At 44.9% G+C, this 18,582-nt stretch overlaps 1 protein-coding gene across 1 annotated transcript; it reads left to right on the top strand.

The window, feature by feature from the left end:
* Positions 1–6,665: 6,665 nt before the first annotated feature.
* On the top strand, positions 6,666–18,309 carry rffl (ring finger and FYVE-like domain containing E3 ubiquitin protein ligase). The gene is made up of 8 exons (XM_033630722.2): positions 6,666–6,950; positions 9,831–10,015; positions 10,107–10,304; positions 10,505–10,735; positions 10,878–11,082; positions 11,248–11,271; positions 11,431–11,624; positions 13,401–18,309. The coding sequence occupies exons 2-7, from the start codon at positions 9,833–9,835 to the stop codon at positions 11,616–11,618; spliced, it is 1,029 nt and encodes a 342-aa protein (XP_033486613.1). The 5' UTR covers positions 6,666–6,950; positions 9,831–9,832; the 3' UTR covers positions 11,619–11,624; positions 13,401–18,309.
* Positions 18,310–18,582: the final 273 nt, after the last annotated feature.

Raw genomic sequence — 18,582 nt, 5'->3', positions numbered from 1 at the left:
TTATTGTCGTCTCGTCTGAGGACGTTGGGACTTTATTGTCGTCTCGTTTGAGGACGTTGGGACTTTATTATCGTCTCATCTGAGGACGTTGGGACTTTAGTATTGTCTTGTTTGAGGACGTTGGGACTTTAGTATTGTCTGGTTTGAGGACGTTGGGACTTTATTATTGTCTCGTCTGAGGACGTTGGGACTTTAGTATTGTCTGGTTTGAGGACGTTGGGACTTTAGTATTGTCTGGTTTGAGGACGTTGGGACTTTATTATCGTCTCGTCTGAGGACGTTGGGACTTTATTATTGTCTCGTCTGAGGACGTTGGGACTTTAGTATTGTCTGGTTTGAGGACGTTGGGACTTTATTATCGTCTTGTTTGAGGACGTTGGGACTTTAGTATCGTCTTGTTTGAGGACGTTGGGACTTTATTATCGTCTTGTTTGAGGACGTTGGGACTTTATTTTCGTATTGTTTGAGGACGTTGGGACTTTATTATCGTCTCGTCTGAGGACGTTGGGACTTTATTATTGTCTCGTCTGAGGACGTTGGGACTTTAGTATTGTCTGGTTTGAGGACGTTGGGACTTTATTATCGTCTTGTTTGAGGACGTTGGGACTTTATTATCGTCTCGTCTGAGGACGTTGGGACTTTATTATTGTCTCGTCTGAGGACGTTGGGACTTTAGTATTGTCTGGTTTGAGGACGTTGGGACTTTATTATCGTCTCGTCTGAGGACGTTGGGACTTTATTATTGTCTCGTCTGAGGACGTTGGGACTTTAGTATTGTCTGGTTTGAGGACGTTGGGACTTTAGTATTGTCTGGTTTGAGGACGTTGGGACTTTAGTATTGTCTGGTTTGAGGACGTTGGGACTTTATTATCGTCTGGTTTGAGGACGTTGGGACTTTATTATCGTCTTGTTTGAGGACGTTGGGACTTTATTATCGTCTTGTTTGAGGACGTTGGGACTTTAGTATCGTCTTGTTGAGGACGTTGGGACTTTAGTATCGTCTTGTTTGAGGACGTTGGGACTTTATTATCGTCTTGTTTGAGGACGTTGGGACTTTAGTATCGTCTGGTTTGAGGACGTTGGGACTTTAGTATCGTCTTGTTTGAGGACGTTGGGACTTTATTATCGTCTGGTTTGAGGACGTTGGGACTTTATTATCGTCTGGTTTGGGGACGTTGGGACTTTAGTATTGTCTGGTTTGAGGACGTTGGGACTTTAGTATTGTCTGGTTTGAGGACGTTGGGACTTTATTATCGTCTTGTTTGAGGACGTTGGGACTTTATTATCGTCTTGTTTGAGGACGTTGGGACTTTAGTATCGTCTGGTTTGAGGACGTTGGGACTTTAGTATCGTCTGGTTTGAGGACGTTGGGACTTTAGTATCGTCTTGTTTGAGGACGTTGGGACTTTATTATCGTCTGGTTTGAGGACGTTGGGACTTTATTATCGTCTGGTTTGAGGACGTTGGGACTTTATTATCGTCTGGTTTGAGGACGTTGGGACTTTATTATCGTCTTGTTTGAGGACGTTGGGACTTTATTATCGTCTTGTTTGAGGACGTTGGGACTTTATTATTGTCTGGTTTGAGGACGTTGGGACTTTAGTATCGTCTGGTTTGAGGACGTTGGGACTTTATTATCGTCTTGTTTGAGGACGTTGGGACTTTATTATTGTCTGGTTTGAGGACGTTGGGACTTTAGTATCGTCTGGTTTGAGGACGTTGGGACTTTATTATCGTCTGGTTTGAGGACGTTGAGACTTTAGTATTGTCTGGTTTGAGGACGTTGGGACTTTATTATTGTCTGGTTTGAGGACGTTGGGACTTTAGAATTGTCTGGTTTGAGGACGTTGGGACTTTATTATCGTCTGGTTTGAGGACGTTGGGACTTTAGAATTGTCTGGTTTGAGGACGTTGGGACTTTATTATCGTCTGGTTTGAGGACGTTGGGACTTTATTATCGTCTGGTTTGAGGACGTTGGGACTTTATTATCGTCTGGTTTGAGGACGTTGAGACTTTATTATTGTCTGGTTTGAGGACGTTGAGACTTTATTATTGTCTGGTTTGAGGACGTTGAGACTTTATTATTGTCTGGTTTGAGGACGTTGGGACTTTAGAATTGTCTGGTTTGAGGACGTTGGGACTTTATTATCGTCTGGTTTGAGGACGTTGAGACTTTATTATCGTCTCGTTTGAGGACGTTGGGACTTTAGAATTGTCTGGTTTGAGGACGTTGGGACTTTATTATCGTCTGGTTTGAGGACGTTGGGACTTTAGAATTGTCTGGTTTGAGGACGTTGGGACTTTATTATCGTCTGGTTTGAGGACGTTGGGACTTTATTATCGTCTGGTTTGAGGACGTTGGGACTTTATTATCGTCTCGTTTGAGGACGTTGGGACTTTAGAATTGTCTGGTTTGAGGACGTTGGGACTTTATTATCGTCTGGTTTGAGGACGTTGGGACTTTATTATCGTCTGGTTTGAGGACGTTGGGACTTTAGAATTGTCTGGTTTGAGGACGTTGGGACTTTAGTATTGTCTGGTTTGAGGACGTTGGGACTTTAGAATTGTCTGGTTTGAGGACGTTGGGACTTTATTATCGTCTGGTTTGAGGACGTTGGGACTTTATTATCGTCTGGTTTGAGGACGTTGGGACTTTAGAATTGTCTGGTTTGAGGACGTTGGGACTTTAGTATTGTCTGGTTTGAGGACGTTGAGACTTTATTATCGTCTGGTTTGAGGACGTTGGGACTTTATTATCGTCTGGTTTGAGGACGTTGAGACTTTATTATCGTCTGGTTTGAGGACGTTGAGACTTTATTATCGTCTGGTTTGAGGACGTTGAGACTTTATTATCGTCTGGTTTGAGGACGTTGAGACTTTATTATCGTCTGGTTTGAGGACGTTGAGACTTTATTATCGTCTGGTTTGAGGACGTTGAGACTTTATTATCGTCTGGTTTGAGGACGTTGAGACTTTATTATCGTCTGGTTTGAGGACGTTGAGACTTTATTATCGTCTGGTTTGAGGACGTTGAGACTTTATTATTGTCTGGTTTGAGGACGTTGGGACTTTATTATCGTCTGGTTTGAGGACGTTGGGACTTTATTATCGTCTCGTTTGAGGACGTTGGGACTTTATTATCGTCTCGTTTGAGGACGTTGGGACTTTAGAATTGTCTGGTTTGAGGACGTTGAGACTTTATTATCGTCTGGTTTGAGGACGTTGGGACTTTATTATCGTCTGGTTTGAGGACGTTGGGACTTTAGAATTGTCTGGTTTGAGGACGTTGAGACTTTATTATCGTCTGGTTTGAGGACGTTGGGACTTTATTATCGTCTGGTTTGAGGACGTTGGGACTTTAGAATTGTCTGGTTTGAGGACGTTGAGACTTTAGAATTGTCTGGTTTGAGGACGTTGAGACTTTATTATCGTCTGGTTTGAGGACGTTGGGACTTTATTATCGTCTGGTTTGAGGACGTTGAGACTTTAGAATTGTCTGGTTTGAGGACGTTGGGACTTTAGTATTGTCTGGTTTGAGGACGTTGAGACTTTATTATCGTCTGGTTTGAGGACGTTGGGACTTTATTATCGTCTGGTTTGAGGACGTTGAGACTTTATTATCGTCTGGTTTGAGGACGTTGAGACTTTATTATCGTCTGGTTTGAGGACGTTGGGACTTTATTATCGTCTGGTTTGAGGACGTTGGGACTTTAGTATTGTCTGGTTTGAGGACGTTGAGACTTTATTATCGTCTGGTTTGAGGACGTTGAGACTTTATTATCGTCTCGTTTGAGGACGTTGAGACTTTATTATCGTCTGGTTTGAGGACGTTGAGACTTTATTATCGTCTGGTTTGAGGACGTTGAGACTTTATTATCGTCTCGTTTGAGGACGTTGAGACTTTATTATCGTCTGGTTTGAGGACGTTGAGACTTTATTATCGTCTGGTTTGAGGACGTTGGGACTTTAGAATTGTCTGGTTTGAGGACGTTGGGACTTTATTATCGTCTCGTTTGAGGACGTTGAGACTTTATTATCGTCTCGTTTGAGGACGTTGGGACTTTAGAATTGTCTGGTTTGAGGACGTTGAGACTTTATTATCGTCTGGTTTGAGGACGTTGAGACTTTATTATTGTCTGGTTTGAGGACGTTGGGACTTTATTATCGTCTGGTTTGAGGACGTTGAGACTTTATTATCGTCTGGTTTGAGGACGTTGAGACTTTATTATCGTCTCGTTTGAGGACGTTGGGACTTTAGAATTGTCTGGTTTGAGGACGTTGAGACTTTATTATCGTCTGGTTTGAGGACGTTGAGACTTTATTATTGTCTGGTTTGAGGACGTTGAGACTTTATTATCGTCTGGTTTGAGGACGTTGGGACTTTATTATCGTCTGGTTTGAGGACGTTGAGACTTTATTGTCGTCTGGTTTGAGGACGTTGGGACTTTATTATCGTCTGGTTTGAGGACGTTGAGACTTTATTATCGTCTGGTTTGAGGACGTTGGGACTTTATTATCGTCTGGTTTGAGGACGTTGAGACTTTATTGTCGTCTGGTTTGAGGACGTTGGGACTTTATTATCGTCTGGTTTGAGGACGTTGAGACTTTATTATCGTCTGGTTTGAGGACGTTGGGACTTTATTATCGTCTGGTTTGAGGACGTTGGGACTTTAGAATTGTCTGGTTTGAGGACGTTGAGACTTTAGAATTGTCTGGTTTGAGGACGTTGAGACTTTATTATCGTCTGGTTTGAGGACGTTGGGACTTTATTATCGTCTGGTTTGAGGACGTTGAGACTTTAGAATTGTCTGGTTTGAGGACGTTGGGACTTTAGTATTGTCTGGTTTGAGGACGTTGAGACTTTATTATCGTCTGGTTTGAGGACGTTGGGACTTTATTATCGTCTGGTTTGAGGACGTTGGGACTTTATTATCGTCTGGTTTGAGGACGTTGGGACTTTAGTATTGTCTGGTTTGAGGACGTTGAGACTTTATTATCGTCTGGTTTGAGGACGTTGAGACTTTATTATCGTCTGGTTTGAGGACGTTGGGACTTTATTATCGTCTGGTTTGAGGACGTTGGGACTTTAGTATTGTCTGGTTTGAGGACGTTGAGACTTTATTATCGTCTGGTTTGAGGACGTTGAGACTTTATTATCGTCTCGTTTGAGGACGTTGAGACTTTATTATCGTCTGGTTTGAGGACGTTGAGACTTTATTATCGTCTGGTTTGAGGACGTTGAGACTTTATTATCGTCTCGTTTGAGGACGTTGAGACTTTATTATCGTCTGGTTTGAGGACGTTGAGACTTTATTATCGTCTGGTTTGAGGACGTTGGGACTTTAGAATTGTCTGGTTTGAGGACGTTGGGACTTTATTATCGTCTCGTTTGAGGACGTTGAGACTTTATTATCGTCTCGTTTGAGGACGTTGGGACTTTAGAATTGTCTGGTTTGAGGACGTTGAGACTTTAGTATTGTCTGGTTTGAGGACGTTGAGACTTTATTATCGTCTGGTTTGAGGACGTTGGGACTTTATTATCGTCTGGTTTGAGGACGTTGAGACTTTAGAATTGTCTGGTTTGAGGACGTTTGGACTTTAGTATTGTCTGGTTTGAGGACGTTGAGACTTTATTATCGTCTGGTTTGAGGACGTTGAGACTTTATTATCGTCTGGTTTGAGGACGTTGGGACTTTATTATCGTCTGGTTTGAGGACGTTGAGACTTTATTGTCGTCTGGTTTGAGGACGTTGGGACTTTATTATCGTCTGGTTTGAGGACGTTGAGACTTTATTATCGTCTGGTTTGAGGACGTTGGGACTTTATTATCGTCTGGTTTGAGGACGTTGAGACTTTATTATCGTCTGGTTTGAGGACGTTGGGACTTTATTATCGTCTGGTTTGAGGACGTTGAGACTTTATTGTCGTCTGGTTTGAGGACGTTGGGACTTTATTATCGTCTGGTTTGAGGACGTTGAGACTTTAGAATTGTCTGGTTTGAGGACGTTGAGACTTTAGAATTGTCTGGTTTGAGGACGTTGGGACTTTAGAATCGTCTGGTTTGAGGATGTTGGGACTTTTTCCCATCATATAAAATGTAGTTTGTCCACACTGTAACCTTTGACCCCACGTGTCCTCACATGAGGACTGTAGAGTCTTTCCAATAAAAACGAATATATTCATGAGTCACTGAGGGGTGAACGGGGAGAACTTTTTTGGACGTGTGTTCTGGGCAAAAACAATAAATCATTGTCCAATACTGAGTTGTCTTTAAGTGCAGTGACCCATTTATTTGCTCTCTTTTTATGCTCACCTTAGCACAGGTAAAACTCAGGTAAAACTCAGGTAAGTTTCATTCATCAATTTGTTTGTTGAGACGCCGCCACTCTGATACTGACACGGTCAAAAGCTGTGTGCTTCCCCTTCCACACCTGCTGCTCATCACCTGCAGCCTTTTCTGAGCTAATGCTCCCCCCAGTGTTCAAACAGAAAACTACTTACAACAATGCAAACGGTGCCCTGTGATGTAAACATAAAAAATAAACAAAAAGTACGTTTTTATTTTTAAAAACTACTTCCTGTTTCCTGTTCAGAGATGTTTATTTTATAGGTTTCATAGGTGACAATAAAAACTGACGCTTGTGTGTGTGTGTGTGTGTGTGTGTGTGTGTGTGTGTGTGTGTGTGTGTGTGTGTGTGTGTGGTTGAACTCTTCCTGGTTCAGTTCTCTGTTATTATCTCAGTCTTCACTTGTTGTAGTTGTTGTTGTTGTAGTTGTTGTTGTTGTTTATTCCTCCAGTCTGACGTCACAGCAGCCCGCAGATCGTCACCATGTTGACAAACTAACAGCTGGAGCTTTGAAGCAGCTCGTGAGCGTCAGTTTAGCAGCAGCTCGGTCACAACTCGGTCAGTTAGCTTCCTGCTAGCTGTAGCAGCCCCGTCGCTTCCAGGTAAGACGCTTCAGTGAGTCCATAATCCTGCTGGTTAACTCCTGTTCACACTGTAACCCGGGTTAGTTTAACCCGCTCTGTCTGACGTCATCTCTCTCCTTTTGTGTTTGTTTGACTCGTTAGTTTCTGTGAACTTCACTAACTAGCTTCATGTTAGCCTAGCCGTTAGCCTGTTAGCAGCCGGGGTACTTTCCAGACTCCACACTCCAGACTCCGTTTACAGTCTGTTGAATTTAACGGAGCCTGACTCACCGGTAACGGATCATCCTGTTAAATCGTTAACTTGTGTTTTGTCCCGTTATATCAAGAGACACTGAATCATTCGGCTCAGAGTTAGCACCACAGTTACCTCCATGAAACCGAAACTTCAGTTTGTTGTCTGTCGTTGTTTGTCTTGAAGTTACTTTCTATGAGTTTCGTATGGCAACAACGCAGATCTGTCTCACACATCTCTGGACCGGATTATTTATTAAATAAGAGTTTAACATCACGAAATATGACGCCGAATTTATCAGAAGATCTTCCTCCTGTGCATTGGTTCATTGTGTCGAGTCAGTTACACCAGTGATGTCTGAAAACTGGAAAGAAACACAAACAAGCTGGTTTTTACTACGTAGTTTGGCTAAAGCTCGGCTGCGTGCGCTCAGTAGTGGTGGAAAAATAATCCAGTCACGTTTTTAGTGGTTGTAACAGTATAAAAGTGTTAAAGTACTTTAGAGTCAAAATTCTGCGCAATAACATGTGGTTAAATATCTTTACACAAAGTCCCGGTAGGTTGACAACGGGTCCTTCGTGTCATGGGGCAAACCTCCATTAACATGTTGCTAAATTTAAAGCACCGCTTAAAGTTTGCCTTTGCTGCCCAGTGTATGTGTTTTACTAAGTGATTGTTCAGGAGGTCAGATTTTACTTCGTGAAATATAACGCCGAATTTATCAGAAACCTTCCTAAATACGACTCTGTCTAAAAAGTATTAAAGGATACAAGTGTCTGATGAGGAACACAGAATTAGCAGGTATTAATGTGTGGTCTGGTCTCAGCTCAGAGGACAGTGGTGGGAGAGTATTCAGATTCCTTACTTAAAGGAGAGTAATTAAACTACAAATCCCAGACCTGGATCAGGGCATCAGTCAACTCCTGGACAGTCTGTGGTGGGACTCGGAGGCATCGGATGCACCAGTACAACAATACAACGTCCCATAGCTGCTGCTGGTTTAGGTCCGGGGAACGAGGCAGCCAGGCAGAGGCATCAATGCCTTCATCATCCAGGAACTGTCTACACTCTGGACACATAGAGGACCAGGAGGAACCCAGGGCCCTCTGCACCAGGAGGAACCCAGGGCCCACTGCACCAGGAGGAACCCAGGGCCCACTGCACCAGGAGGAACCCAGGGCCCACTGCACCAGGAGGAACCCAGGGCACACTGCACCAGGAGGAACCCAGGGCCCACTGCACCAGGAGGAACCCAGGGCCCTCTGCACCAGGAGGAACCCAGGGCCCTCTGCACCAGGAGGAACCCAGGGCCCCCTGCACCAGGAGGAACCCAGGGCCCTCTGCACCAGGAGGAACCCAGGGCCCTCTGCACCAGGAGGAACCCAGGGCCCACTGCACCAGGAGGAACCCAGGGCTCACTGCACCGGGAGGAACCCAGGGCTCACTGCACCGGGAGGAACCCAGGGCCCTCTGCTCCAGGAGGAACCCAGGGCCCTCTGCACCGGGAGGAACCCAGGGCCCACTGCACCAGGAGGAACCCAGGGCCCACTGCACCAGGAGGAACCCAGGGCCCACTGCACCAGGAGGAACCCAGGGCTCACTGCACCAGGAGGAGCCCAGGGCCCTCTGCACCAGGAGGAACCCAGGGCCCTCTGCACCAGGAGGAACCCAGGGCCCTCTGCACCAGGAGGAACCCAGGGCCCTCTGCACCAGGAGGAACCCAGGGCCCACTGCACCAGGAGGAGCCCAGGGCCCTCTGCACCAGGAGGAGCCCAGGGCCCTCTGCACCAGGAGGAGCCCAGGGCCCTCTGCACCAGGAGGAACCCAGGGCCCTCTGCACCAGGAGGAACCCAGGGCCCTCTGCACCAGGAGGAACCCAGGACCCTCTGCACCAGGAGGAACCCAGGGCCCACTGCACCAGGAAGAGCCCAGGGCCCTCTGCACCAGGAGGAACCCAGGGCCCACTGCACCAGGAAGAGCCCAGGGCCCTCTGCACCAGGAGGAGCCCAGGGCATGACATGCAGTCTGTTTCTGACAGTGTGGTCAGAAACATGCACACCAGTAGCCTGCTGGAGGTCATGTTGTAGGGCTCTGGCAGTGCTCCTCCTGTTCCTCCTCACACAAAGGAGCAGATAGCGGTCCTGCTGCTGGGTTGATGCCCTTCTACGGCCCTGTCCAGCTCTCCTGGTGTAACGGCCGGTCTCCTGGTATCTGGTATCAACCTGACTGGGCTGCAGGTGCCGCCTCATGCTACCAGTAGTGACAAGGACACTAGCAGAAGACCAAACTAGAGAAGAGTCAGTGAGGAAGGATAAGGAGAGAGCAGCTGTCTGTGGAGCAGCTGAAGCTGATTCACAATCACTGGATTGATCTCCCTGAAGTTTAACTGACTCCCTGTTAGACTGTGACCTTTAATTGTTCCATTCAGTTTTTTGAACAGTGTTGTTGTTGTTATTGTTGTTTGTATAATGATTTGTCTTGTGTCTGTTGTCTCCTCCATTTGTATTCTTTCTGTTTATGTATTCGGGACTACAGATGCAAATTAGCAGCTTTGCTACAATCCGGCATGTTTACAGAGATGTCTGATCAGTGTTCATTAATGTGCACTGTCCCCATCCAAATAAACTAAACTAAACTACAGTGTGTGTCTCTGTGTGTATACTCAGGTATGTTTGCGTCCTGCTGTAACTGGTTGTGTATGGACGCTGGTGATGACACTGAGCAGTCTGCTGGAGCTGAGCGACGTCATCAGTCCTACACTAACTCGGGCTTCAACAGTCAGCCGTCTCCTCCTGCACCTGAACACACCTGTAAGGCGTGCGGGGGGCACTTGGACACACCTGCAAAGAAGGTAACCCCGCCCACCTGCTGCAGTCTGTTGGGTCAGAGTCAGTCCACACTGTGTGTTACAGTGTCTCTCTGTCTGTCTGTCTGTCTGTCAGCATGTGTGTGTGGACTGTAAGAAGGACTACTGCAGCCGCTGCTCCGCACAGCTGGAGCCCCGCCCCCGTCTCTGTCACACCTGTCAGCGTTTCTATGGCAACCTGCTGGAGCGGGCGGAGCTCATGAAGCTGAAAGTGAAGGAGCTCCGGGACTACCTGCACCTGCACGAGGTCTCCACCCACCTGTGCAGAGAGAAGGTGGGAAATGATGTCATAGTTAGTGAATAGATTCATGAGCTATGGTCAAACGCATGTGGTGTGAGGTCACAGTGAACTTTGACCTTCAACCACCAGGCTGTCTCCTGGCGAGCATAAACAGTTTACTTAAAAACAAATGTCTCCTACCTGTCACTTTTAAGCCCCGCCCCCCAGTTAAACCATTGTTTCCTGTTCTTCAGGAGGAACTGGTGGAGCTGGTCCTCAGTCAGCAGTCTTCACCATCCAGTGACTCCGCCCCTGAGACCTTGACCCCTGACCCTGTGTCCATGACCTTTGACTCACCTGACTTGACCCCTCACACCTCGACTCCTGCCCCCCCTGCCCCGACCCCTGAACCCCCAGCTGCACAGCCTGAAGCCCCACCCACAGAGACCGCCCCCACTGAACCCGATGTTCAGGACGAAGACCAGGTAAGACCAGACCAGGGGTCCTGGACCTGGAACTGATCCTGTAAATGTACAGTATCTTTACAGTCATGGTCTCTTGAGTCGGGACCTTGTCCTTGTGTCTGGTTTCCTGAGACTGATTCAGTCTCTTGTCCGTCTGGTTCAGACCTGGGACCCGGAGGAGGCCCCGGTTTCGGGTCGCAGGGCATCTCTGTCTGACCTGAGCTGTGTGGAAGACATTGAGGTTCTCAGCGTCCGCCAGCTGAAGGAAATCCTCGCCAGGAACTTTGTCAACTACAAAGGCTGCTGTGAGAAGTGGGAGCTGATGGAGAGGGTGACCCGGCTGTACCAGGACCAGCAGAACCTACTGGGTGAGTTTAGGGTTAGTCCCAGGACCAGCTGAACCCACTGGTGGATCCAGGGTCAGTCACAGGACCAGCAGAACATATTATTGGGCATAAAAAGTTGAACATTGAGCAGAAAGTTTGTTTTATCGAAATCAAATGAAAACATGTCACTTCCTGTTTGTCCTCCAGCTGCCAACACTGTGAACGCTGCAGGTGAGTTTCCTGTTTCCTGTTTTTAGTCTTTTCTGACGTTCTAAAGTCCAAACGGTTCATTGATGAAACATGTTTTAGATTAATCAGACATAAAGTTAGTTCTTTATGAGCTGTTGTTTCTCACAGTGCCTCCCCGTACGTCTCTGTGTCTCCTTCCAGAGTCCGGCGGTGGCCGTCCTGCAGGTTTGGAGGAGAACCTCTGTAAGATATGTATGGACTCTCCGATCGACTGCGTCCTGTTGGAGTGTGGTCACATGATCACCTGCACCAAGTGCGGCAAGAGGATGAGCGAATGTCCCATCTGCCGCCAGTACGTCGTCCGAGCTGTCCACGTCTTCCGGTCCTGAACCTGGGTAAACCACACCACCGCCACACACCTGCGTCTGATTCCAGTCCAACCAAAACGACTCACTTCCTGTTTTAAATGTTCTCACTGTCAGTCACATTTTGGTTTGGGGCGAAAAGGTCGTCACATATTTGATCACTTCTGTCCTCACCAGAAGTAGCGCTGTCTCAGGTTTTTAAAGTTTTCACCTGATGTAGGTTGAGTCTGGTATTTGTTGGCAGAATGATCGCGGTCATGTCCAGGTATCGTATGACAGGTCGATGATTATCCTGACAGGCCATGTGACGTCATTCTGTGCTACATCTTTACAGTGTTGTGCAAAAGTTTTGGTCCCCCGGTCAAAGGTTTACTGTGAGTAGTTCAGTACTAGTTCGTTCAACTCGAGCAGTTCAGAGCGCAGAAGCGCCAGGTGCCTAGAGCGCAGATAGACGAGGCACGTGGCAACGCCAAAACAGCAAGTGAATAGCTTCAATCTCATTAAAAAACTGTTACAAAAAGACGCCTCCAGCTGTTGAAACACTTGGTCTGTGATCGGGGCCTGAGGGGGCAAACAAACCTGAACCAAACAGGGCAGGTGTGTGTGCAGGTTTTTTTCCACTCTGAGATTGTAAAAAAACAAAAATAAAACACTGATCTGGCCGAAGATTTGGAAAAGCATGTTTCATCTTTAAAGGATAACTTCAGTATTTTTCAACCTGGGCCCTATTTCCTCATGTGTATATATGCGTATGATTCATAGGTACAACTCGTTCTAAAATTGGTTCAGTGTTGAGAGAGGTGGATGCAGCCGCGAGGTAGATATGGGGGCAAATGCGTCCCGTATAAGTTTGTGCTTTTTTTTCGCCACTGACCGGTTCAGATCGCCAGTCTCTATCTCTGTAGATAGCATACTAAGCGTTTTGAACATTGTTTATATAACATTACCTCCACTGTGTCTGTAGCTCTCTCTACTCGTGGGACAGTCGTTTTCTTGAGGAAGAGGTGTTTCGGGATTGATGTCTTCTCTTCTTCGGCTGGCAGTAGTCATCTTGGGAGAAGTGAGCACTGCAGACCCGATGGTCTGCAAGGCGCAGTGTCTGGACAGGAGTGTTAGCATCCATTTGTAGCACAACTAGCCACAACTTCAGCATCTCGCCGTCCGACAAAGGCAGCCTATGAAAGCTGTACGGGGTGTTGCGCGACATCCTGTTCTTGCAATTCGGATAAGCACAAACACGAACCATTGTTTTCAATCGATGCAGTAAAACTCTCAACTGTACTCCGGGACAACCAGCGCCACTCTGAGCAGCGCTCTGCATGACTCCTCTGTTTTCTTCCGGCAACAAGCAAAGCTCTCGTGAGATGACGTCACACAGCCCAGAGATAAGGGAAACGCTTACTATGCTATTTACAGAGATAGCACTGGCGTTCTGAACCGGTCAGTGGTGAAAAAAAAAGCACTTTTAATGCGCAAACTTATACGGGACGCATTTGCCCTGTTACTGTTTTAGCTCGTTTCGCGGCTCCCTCAATACTGAACCAATTTTAGAACGAGCTGTACCTATGAATCATACGCACACATACACATGGGGAAATAGGGCCCAGATTGAAAAATACCGAAGTTATCCTTTAAGTTCATGTCTTTTGGAGATCAGCTCGTTTTCTTCTGAACTATTCACAGTAAATGAAGTGTTGACCAGGCGGCACGAACTTTTGAATTACACTGTAAATATCAGTGGCTTACAGCTGTGTTAATGCTCTGAATGTCACAGCCATGACTCTTCTTCTTCTTCTTCTTCTGCAGCACCAACTGTCTCCAAAGCAATAAAGTGCAAACTGAAGGGACCTCCTCCACAGATGTGTTTATTTTTCTAGTGTAAATAAGATGAAGAATGTAAGTGACCTTCTGTGAGCGTCGGCCTGCAGAGCTGCTGTTTGAACACAAACACTGAACGTACAGACCGACTCCACATCTCTGAATCATCCACCAGGAATCCTCTGTGCCTTCAGCAGCTCGTCCCCTGGACGCCGTCTCAGCGGTGAAACACTGAAGGGGCGGGGGGGCGGGAACCTACCAAAGAGAAACGTTACCTCGACAGGTGAGGCGGGTCCAAGATCATTACATCACCACGTCGCCTTAAACTCAGTGTAAAGCACACAGACTGTGTTCTAGTCACAGTCGGCTTTGTTTACAGTCCGCAGTGAGCTCACACTGTAAAAATATTTCAGTGATGTCATAACCTGTGCAGCCGTCTGCGTCCCAGCGGCGTCGCTGTATTAAATCTAAACTAAAGCTGCTTTAGACCAGCAGCCAATCAGAAACAGGACATCAGCATGGTCATTAAACTGCCTTCAGATCAGATTATCAGCAGGATAATAACACACACACACACACACACACACACACACACACTGAGCCCCGCCCCCAGCTTCAGGTGATTGGTGCTCCACCTGTCAGTCACACCTTTACCTTCAGATGCCTGATGGATCTGAACGCTGCTGTTTCCCCTCAGATCCTCTGCGTTACACCGACATCCAGTAAAAACTCTTCAAATACTGGAGCGACACATTTTACATTTTCCAAACTGTTTCAGGTTGTTTCTGTCGTCTCTGCTCCGACTGTGTCCTCAGGAGACACACACCGTCTCATCAGTCACTGATTCCAGAAAGAAACACAATTTTTAACTAATTTTAATATTTAAAAAAGGCTCAGACAGTCTTCAGATACATTCTCAGATGGATGGATATGAATGGAAACCAGCGGCCGCCTCAAACAGCAGAATAACCAAACGCCTCTGTCTAACACAAAACGACTTGACGTTTCTTCTTCTTTCTTTTGACCACTTAAGCCCCAAAACCAGCAGCTGAGATGTCGACTGCTGGTTCTGATGTCAAGGACAAAAAGTTTAACACAGTTTGGAAAATGTTGAGTGATGATGTGAAGTACTTTGATTTAGGGATGCACGATAAAATCAGTACGTCATCGGTGACGGCTTTAAAATCAACTACAAGAACCAGGGCTGAGCGATATAACGACTGTGTACAATATATTGATTTGTTATCAAGCAGGATATTAATTAAGACACTGTTTATATCGACAGAGGGTCAGGCTGCATTACATAACGCATACCAGTGAGCACACTAGTTCTAGAACACAGTAAACACTCATTAAACACTCATTAAACACACATTAAACACACATTAAACACACAGTAAACATGGCTTAATAGAGACAGTTTCAAACACAAATCAGCTTCACTATAAGTCGCAGCATTCACAGACAAACACTTGTCTTTATCTGGACACATTTTCCCCACAAATACAACATGCTAACGTTATTAGCACAAGCCTATGGCATTTTACATTGTATAAATTAGCCTAGCAGCTAGCAGACTTTTCCTCTGCTCATATAAAACCAGGGACAGCAGCAAACCTCTGCAGCTCCAGTGCTGTGTGCAGAAAGTTAACGTACAGCCCTGCAGTTTATGTGATATAATTTTTCATGAACATGTTGTGCAGCTGTTTATTTTCAAACAGGAAAATAATCCCTGTCTTTGTATTTTATTTTCATCACAATCTGTTTTTATAAAAGTAACTGAAGTCTCAGATGTGGCTCTGACCTGCAGCTAAAAACATGTAGAAAATACAGAGATATATATCATGTGTCGCTGGTCAGCCTAAAAAAATACAGAGATATGAATATTTGTCCGTAGGGCCCAGCCCTGATGAGAATCAGCCAACATTTTTCTTATTATGCACAATGAATGAATATTACATACACTGAGCAGTAGATAAAGAGAGATGACTGGTTGCTCTGTTTATACAAAAATACATAATCTTGTGTTGGGTGCTTGTGGAGAACAGGAAATATTAAAAAGCCTTTATTGTGGTGGCTAAATCATGAAAAGAGCCGACATGTTTGGACCACTGCAGACCTCCATCAGGAGTTTACAAACTGTTTTGGATCGCCTTCCTGTTGATACTTTGAAAAGTATTTCATGTCTCCATCTGCTGGTGGGCCGTCACAATAACGATCTGCATGTATAATATTTAATTCCAATACAGAAGAGACTTGATCACATTAGGTGGGGAAAAAAAGGATATATCACTTATCACTTAAAAGTCAAATTAGTTGTTATATGTTGGATATCAGCAAAAAACTCCAGTATCGTGCATCCTTACTTTGATTTACACGCCTGTCGTTTCCTGATGAATCTCAAAACGCTTTCCTGATATAGTCATAATGGCGGTATCACATTTAGACACTCAGATTAATCCATTCTAAATAACAAAAATCAGCTCAATGTGAAAAATGTGAAATGTGACTACAGACAAACAGTTTAACCTGTGGAGAATAAAATGTCTGATAGTATTCTTTTTCCTACAGTTCGCTCAAAGGCTGCGGCTGACAGGTCGATTCGTTATCAGTAAATCTGAAGTTTATTTTTTCTGAAGTTTATTTTTTCAATTAATTTGGTCTGAAAAAAGAATCTGAGGTGACGCCGTCAAAGTTTAAATTCAAAACCCTGAAAATATTGAGTTTATTACTGGAGAACAAAATCAGCAAACATGCACAGTTTTGATCCAACAGTTATTTATCAGAATTAATTTCCTGTTGATCGATTAACTGACTTATCATTTTGAGTTCTAACTGGCACCAGATTACTTCCTGAAAGTCACCGAGAACTTATTTATAAATTACAGGCTCACGTAGAAAGGATTTAAACTGCCGCTGAGCATCTTAAATTTACAGAGTTTAAGGGTTTAAATCCCATCTCACATATCAAAGATGACATCCTGACACATACCATATTCTAGAGTCAGCTGTCTGCTGGCGCTAACCTCCTCTTGTACGTCAAACTGACTACCACCAGGGGGCAGCAGAGACAGGAAGTGCTCACCATCTTGTACGGCACTGGACCCAAACCTGCTGGACAAGGATCAATGACATGGCAAGGACCAAACAGCCTCAACAACCATACATAGATGTTTTTACTTTGTGCTAAGCTAGGCTAGCATTTTCCCACTGCTCACAGTCTTGATTAGCTAAGCTAACCCTGGACCAGCTTGACTGTAGCTTCCTGTGAGGTAATTTCCTCTCTATTTTCTCTGGGAATTTAAGGTGTTTAGGGACCTTGAGGGATTTTATATTTGTAGTTTAAAAGGTAAAAAGGTACTGTTTATCAGGAATGATTCCAGCGTTAGACTCAGCAATGCAACTAAATTTAGGGCAATAAAGTACAAAGGGAGACAAGTTGCATAAAAGCAATGGGCCTGTCACTGCACTGGATCTCCATCTTCTCACCTGAGTCTCGAAAAGACAAAGAACAAGATGTTTTAGTAAACGTTGGATTGTTTTTTTAAAATAGATTTAATAGAAACAACAGCGGCCCCAGGATACTTCCCTGAGGAACGCCGGATGTCATCAAAGACAAAGAACAAGATGATTAACTAAATGTGGGACTGTCCCTTTAAATCAGATTTAATAGAAACAAAAAAGGCCCCAGGACACGTCCCTGAAGGACTCTTTTATATTATTCCCATTTAAGACAACAGCTGTGTCTCAGTTCAGGGGCTGCAGCCTTCGAAGGCTACATTTGAAGACTGATTGCGTCACAACGGCGCAACCAAGGCCGTCCCATTTCCAAAGCTCCTTCAAGTGTGGCCGAGAAATGCAGCCTTTTTTCCCAGAATTTGGAGGATGCAACGGTTGAATCTTTCGTGGCCCAGCCTATCCCAAGATGCATTGTGTGCTGGTGACAATTACATATTAAGTTAAGCTAACAGTTGTTAACTAGCTAACGGTTAACGGTTGTTAACATTACTGTTAGCTAAAAGCACACAGCTTAAACAATTTGAATTTCATAAGTTAAAACGCTCCATCAGCCTGAAATATATCAGATGTCAGCGTTTCCGGTGGTGAATGATCTCCTCAAGGACTGAATGAAATAATATGTATAATAACAAGATTTAGGGCTAACTACCCTACTAGCTTATTCCTTCTTTCGTGCAGCTGGTTGCTAGCTAACAGTAATGCCAATTGGTCGGGACGAGAACAACTGGTGATGCAACCGGGAAATCCTCCGCAGACCAGACTGTCCCATTTCGGAGACTGTTTGGTTTGGCTGATGTGGTCTTCAAAGGACATCCTTCAAAGGTTGCAGTGTCTGAACTGAGACACAGCTATAGAACGAGATGGTTTAGTAGGTATTGGATTGTTCCTTTAAATCTTATTTAATAGAAACAACAGAGGCCCCAGGACACCTTCCTGAGTTGACTGATGAATTCTTACCAGCAGACTCTGTGTGTTTGTGGTTGAACAGAAGCTTCAGCAGTTGAACTCTTTGGTTTGAAGTTGACTTTGTGTCTTGTTGTTGACTCTGATTGCACTAATCTGTTGACGCTGAAACATTTTGAACTTCTTCTTTAGTTAATTTGTTTTGGTTGAAGAGGAAGTTGTTCTGGAGAGAGAATTGTCCTTCTTTGTTGTTGCTCTCCTGAGGTCATTTAGGATGATTTTTTTTTTCTTTGTGAATTTTTTAGATTTTCGAATGATGGTTGGTTTATACAGCCATTCTGGGATCACATTTATTTCATATGTAACCATTGCCTTCTGCTCGTACAGTGGCATCATGGCAACTCAGCTGTGGTACATGAAGCTACGCTGCACTTTGATTCCTCTGCTACAATAAAAATGAATGACGTCATAATCACTGCGCTGTCAGAGTTTTATGTGTCTGAACTGATCCTGTTCTCTTCTTCAGGTATCTGTTAGCATTGTTAGCTTCCTCCACTGAGACCAACTGGAAGCTAACGTGCTAGCATCAGTTGTGTTTGTTTCTGTAGTGCAGTGGTGTTCAGGCTTATTACGAGTTTTAACTTTAATCACTTTAATCACAGCTCAGATACTTTGTGAAGTGATTTTTTTTCAGTATCACACAAACATATCCATAAACCAATGCTCTGTTCACTGATGACGGTGTAAT

Source organism: Epinephelus lanceolatus, chromosome 4 (assembly GCF_041903045.1).
Source record: "Epinephelus lanceolatus isolate andai-2023 chromosome 4, ASM4190304v1, whole genome shotgun sequence".
NCBI classification, from domain to species: Eukaryota; Metazoa; Chordata; class Actinopteri; order Perciformes; family Serranidae; genus Epinephelus; species Epinephelus lanceolatus.
The sequence above is the reverse complement of the archived record's forward strand: the minus strand, read 5'-3'. Positions and strand labels throughout refer to the sequence as shown.

What these genes read in the sequence shown, in the direction of transcription:
- rffl (XM_033630722.2), top strand. Translation starts at nt 9,833, where the DNA reads ATGTTTGCGTCCTGCTGTAACTGGTTGTGTATGGACGCTGGTGATGAC. An exon ending in TGGACACACCTGCAAAGAAG is followed by an intron (nt 10,016 to 10,106) that starts GTAACCCCGCCC and finishes TCTGTCTGTCAG; the next exon opens with CATGTGTGTGTGGACTGTAA. An exon ending in CCCACCTGTGCAGAGAGAAG is followed by an intron (nt 10,305 to 10,504) that starts GTGGGAAATGAT and finishes CCTGTTCTTCAG; the next exon opens with GAGGAACTGGTGGAGCTGGT.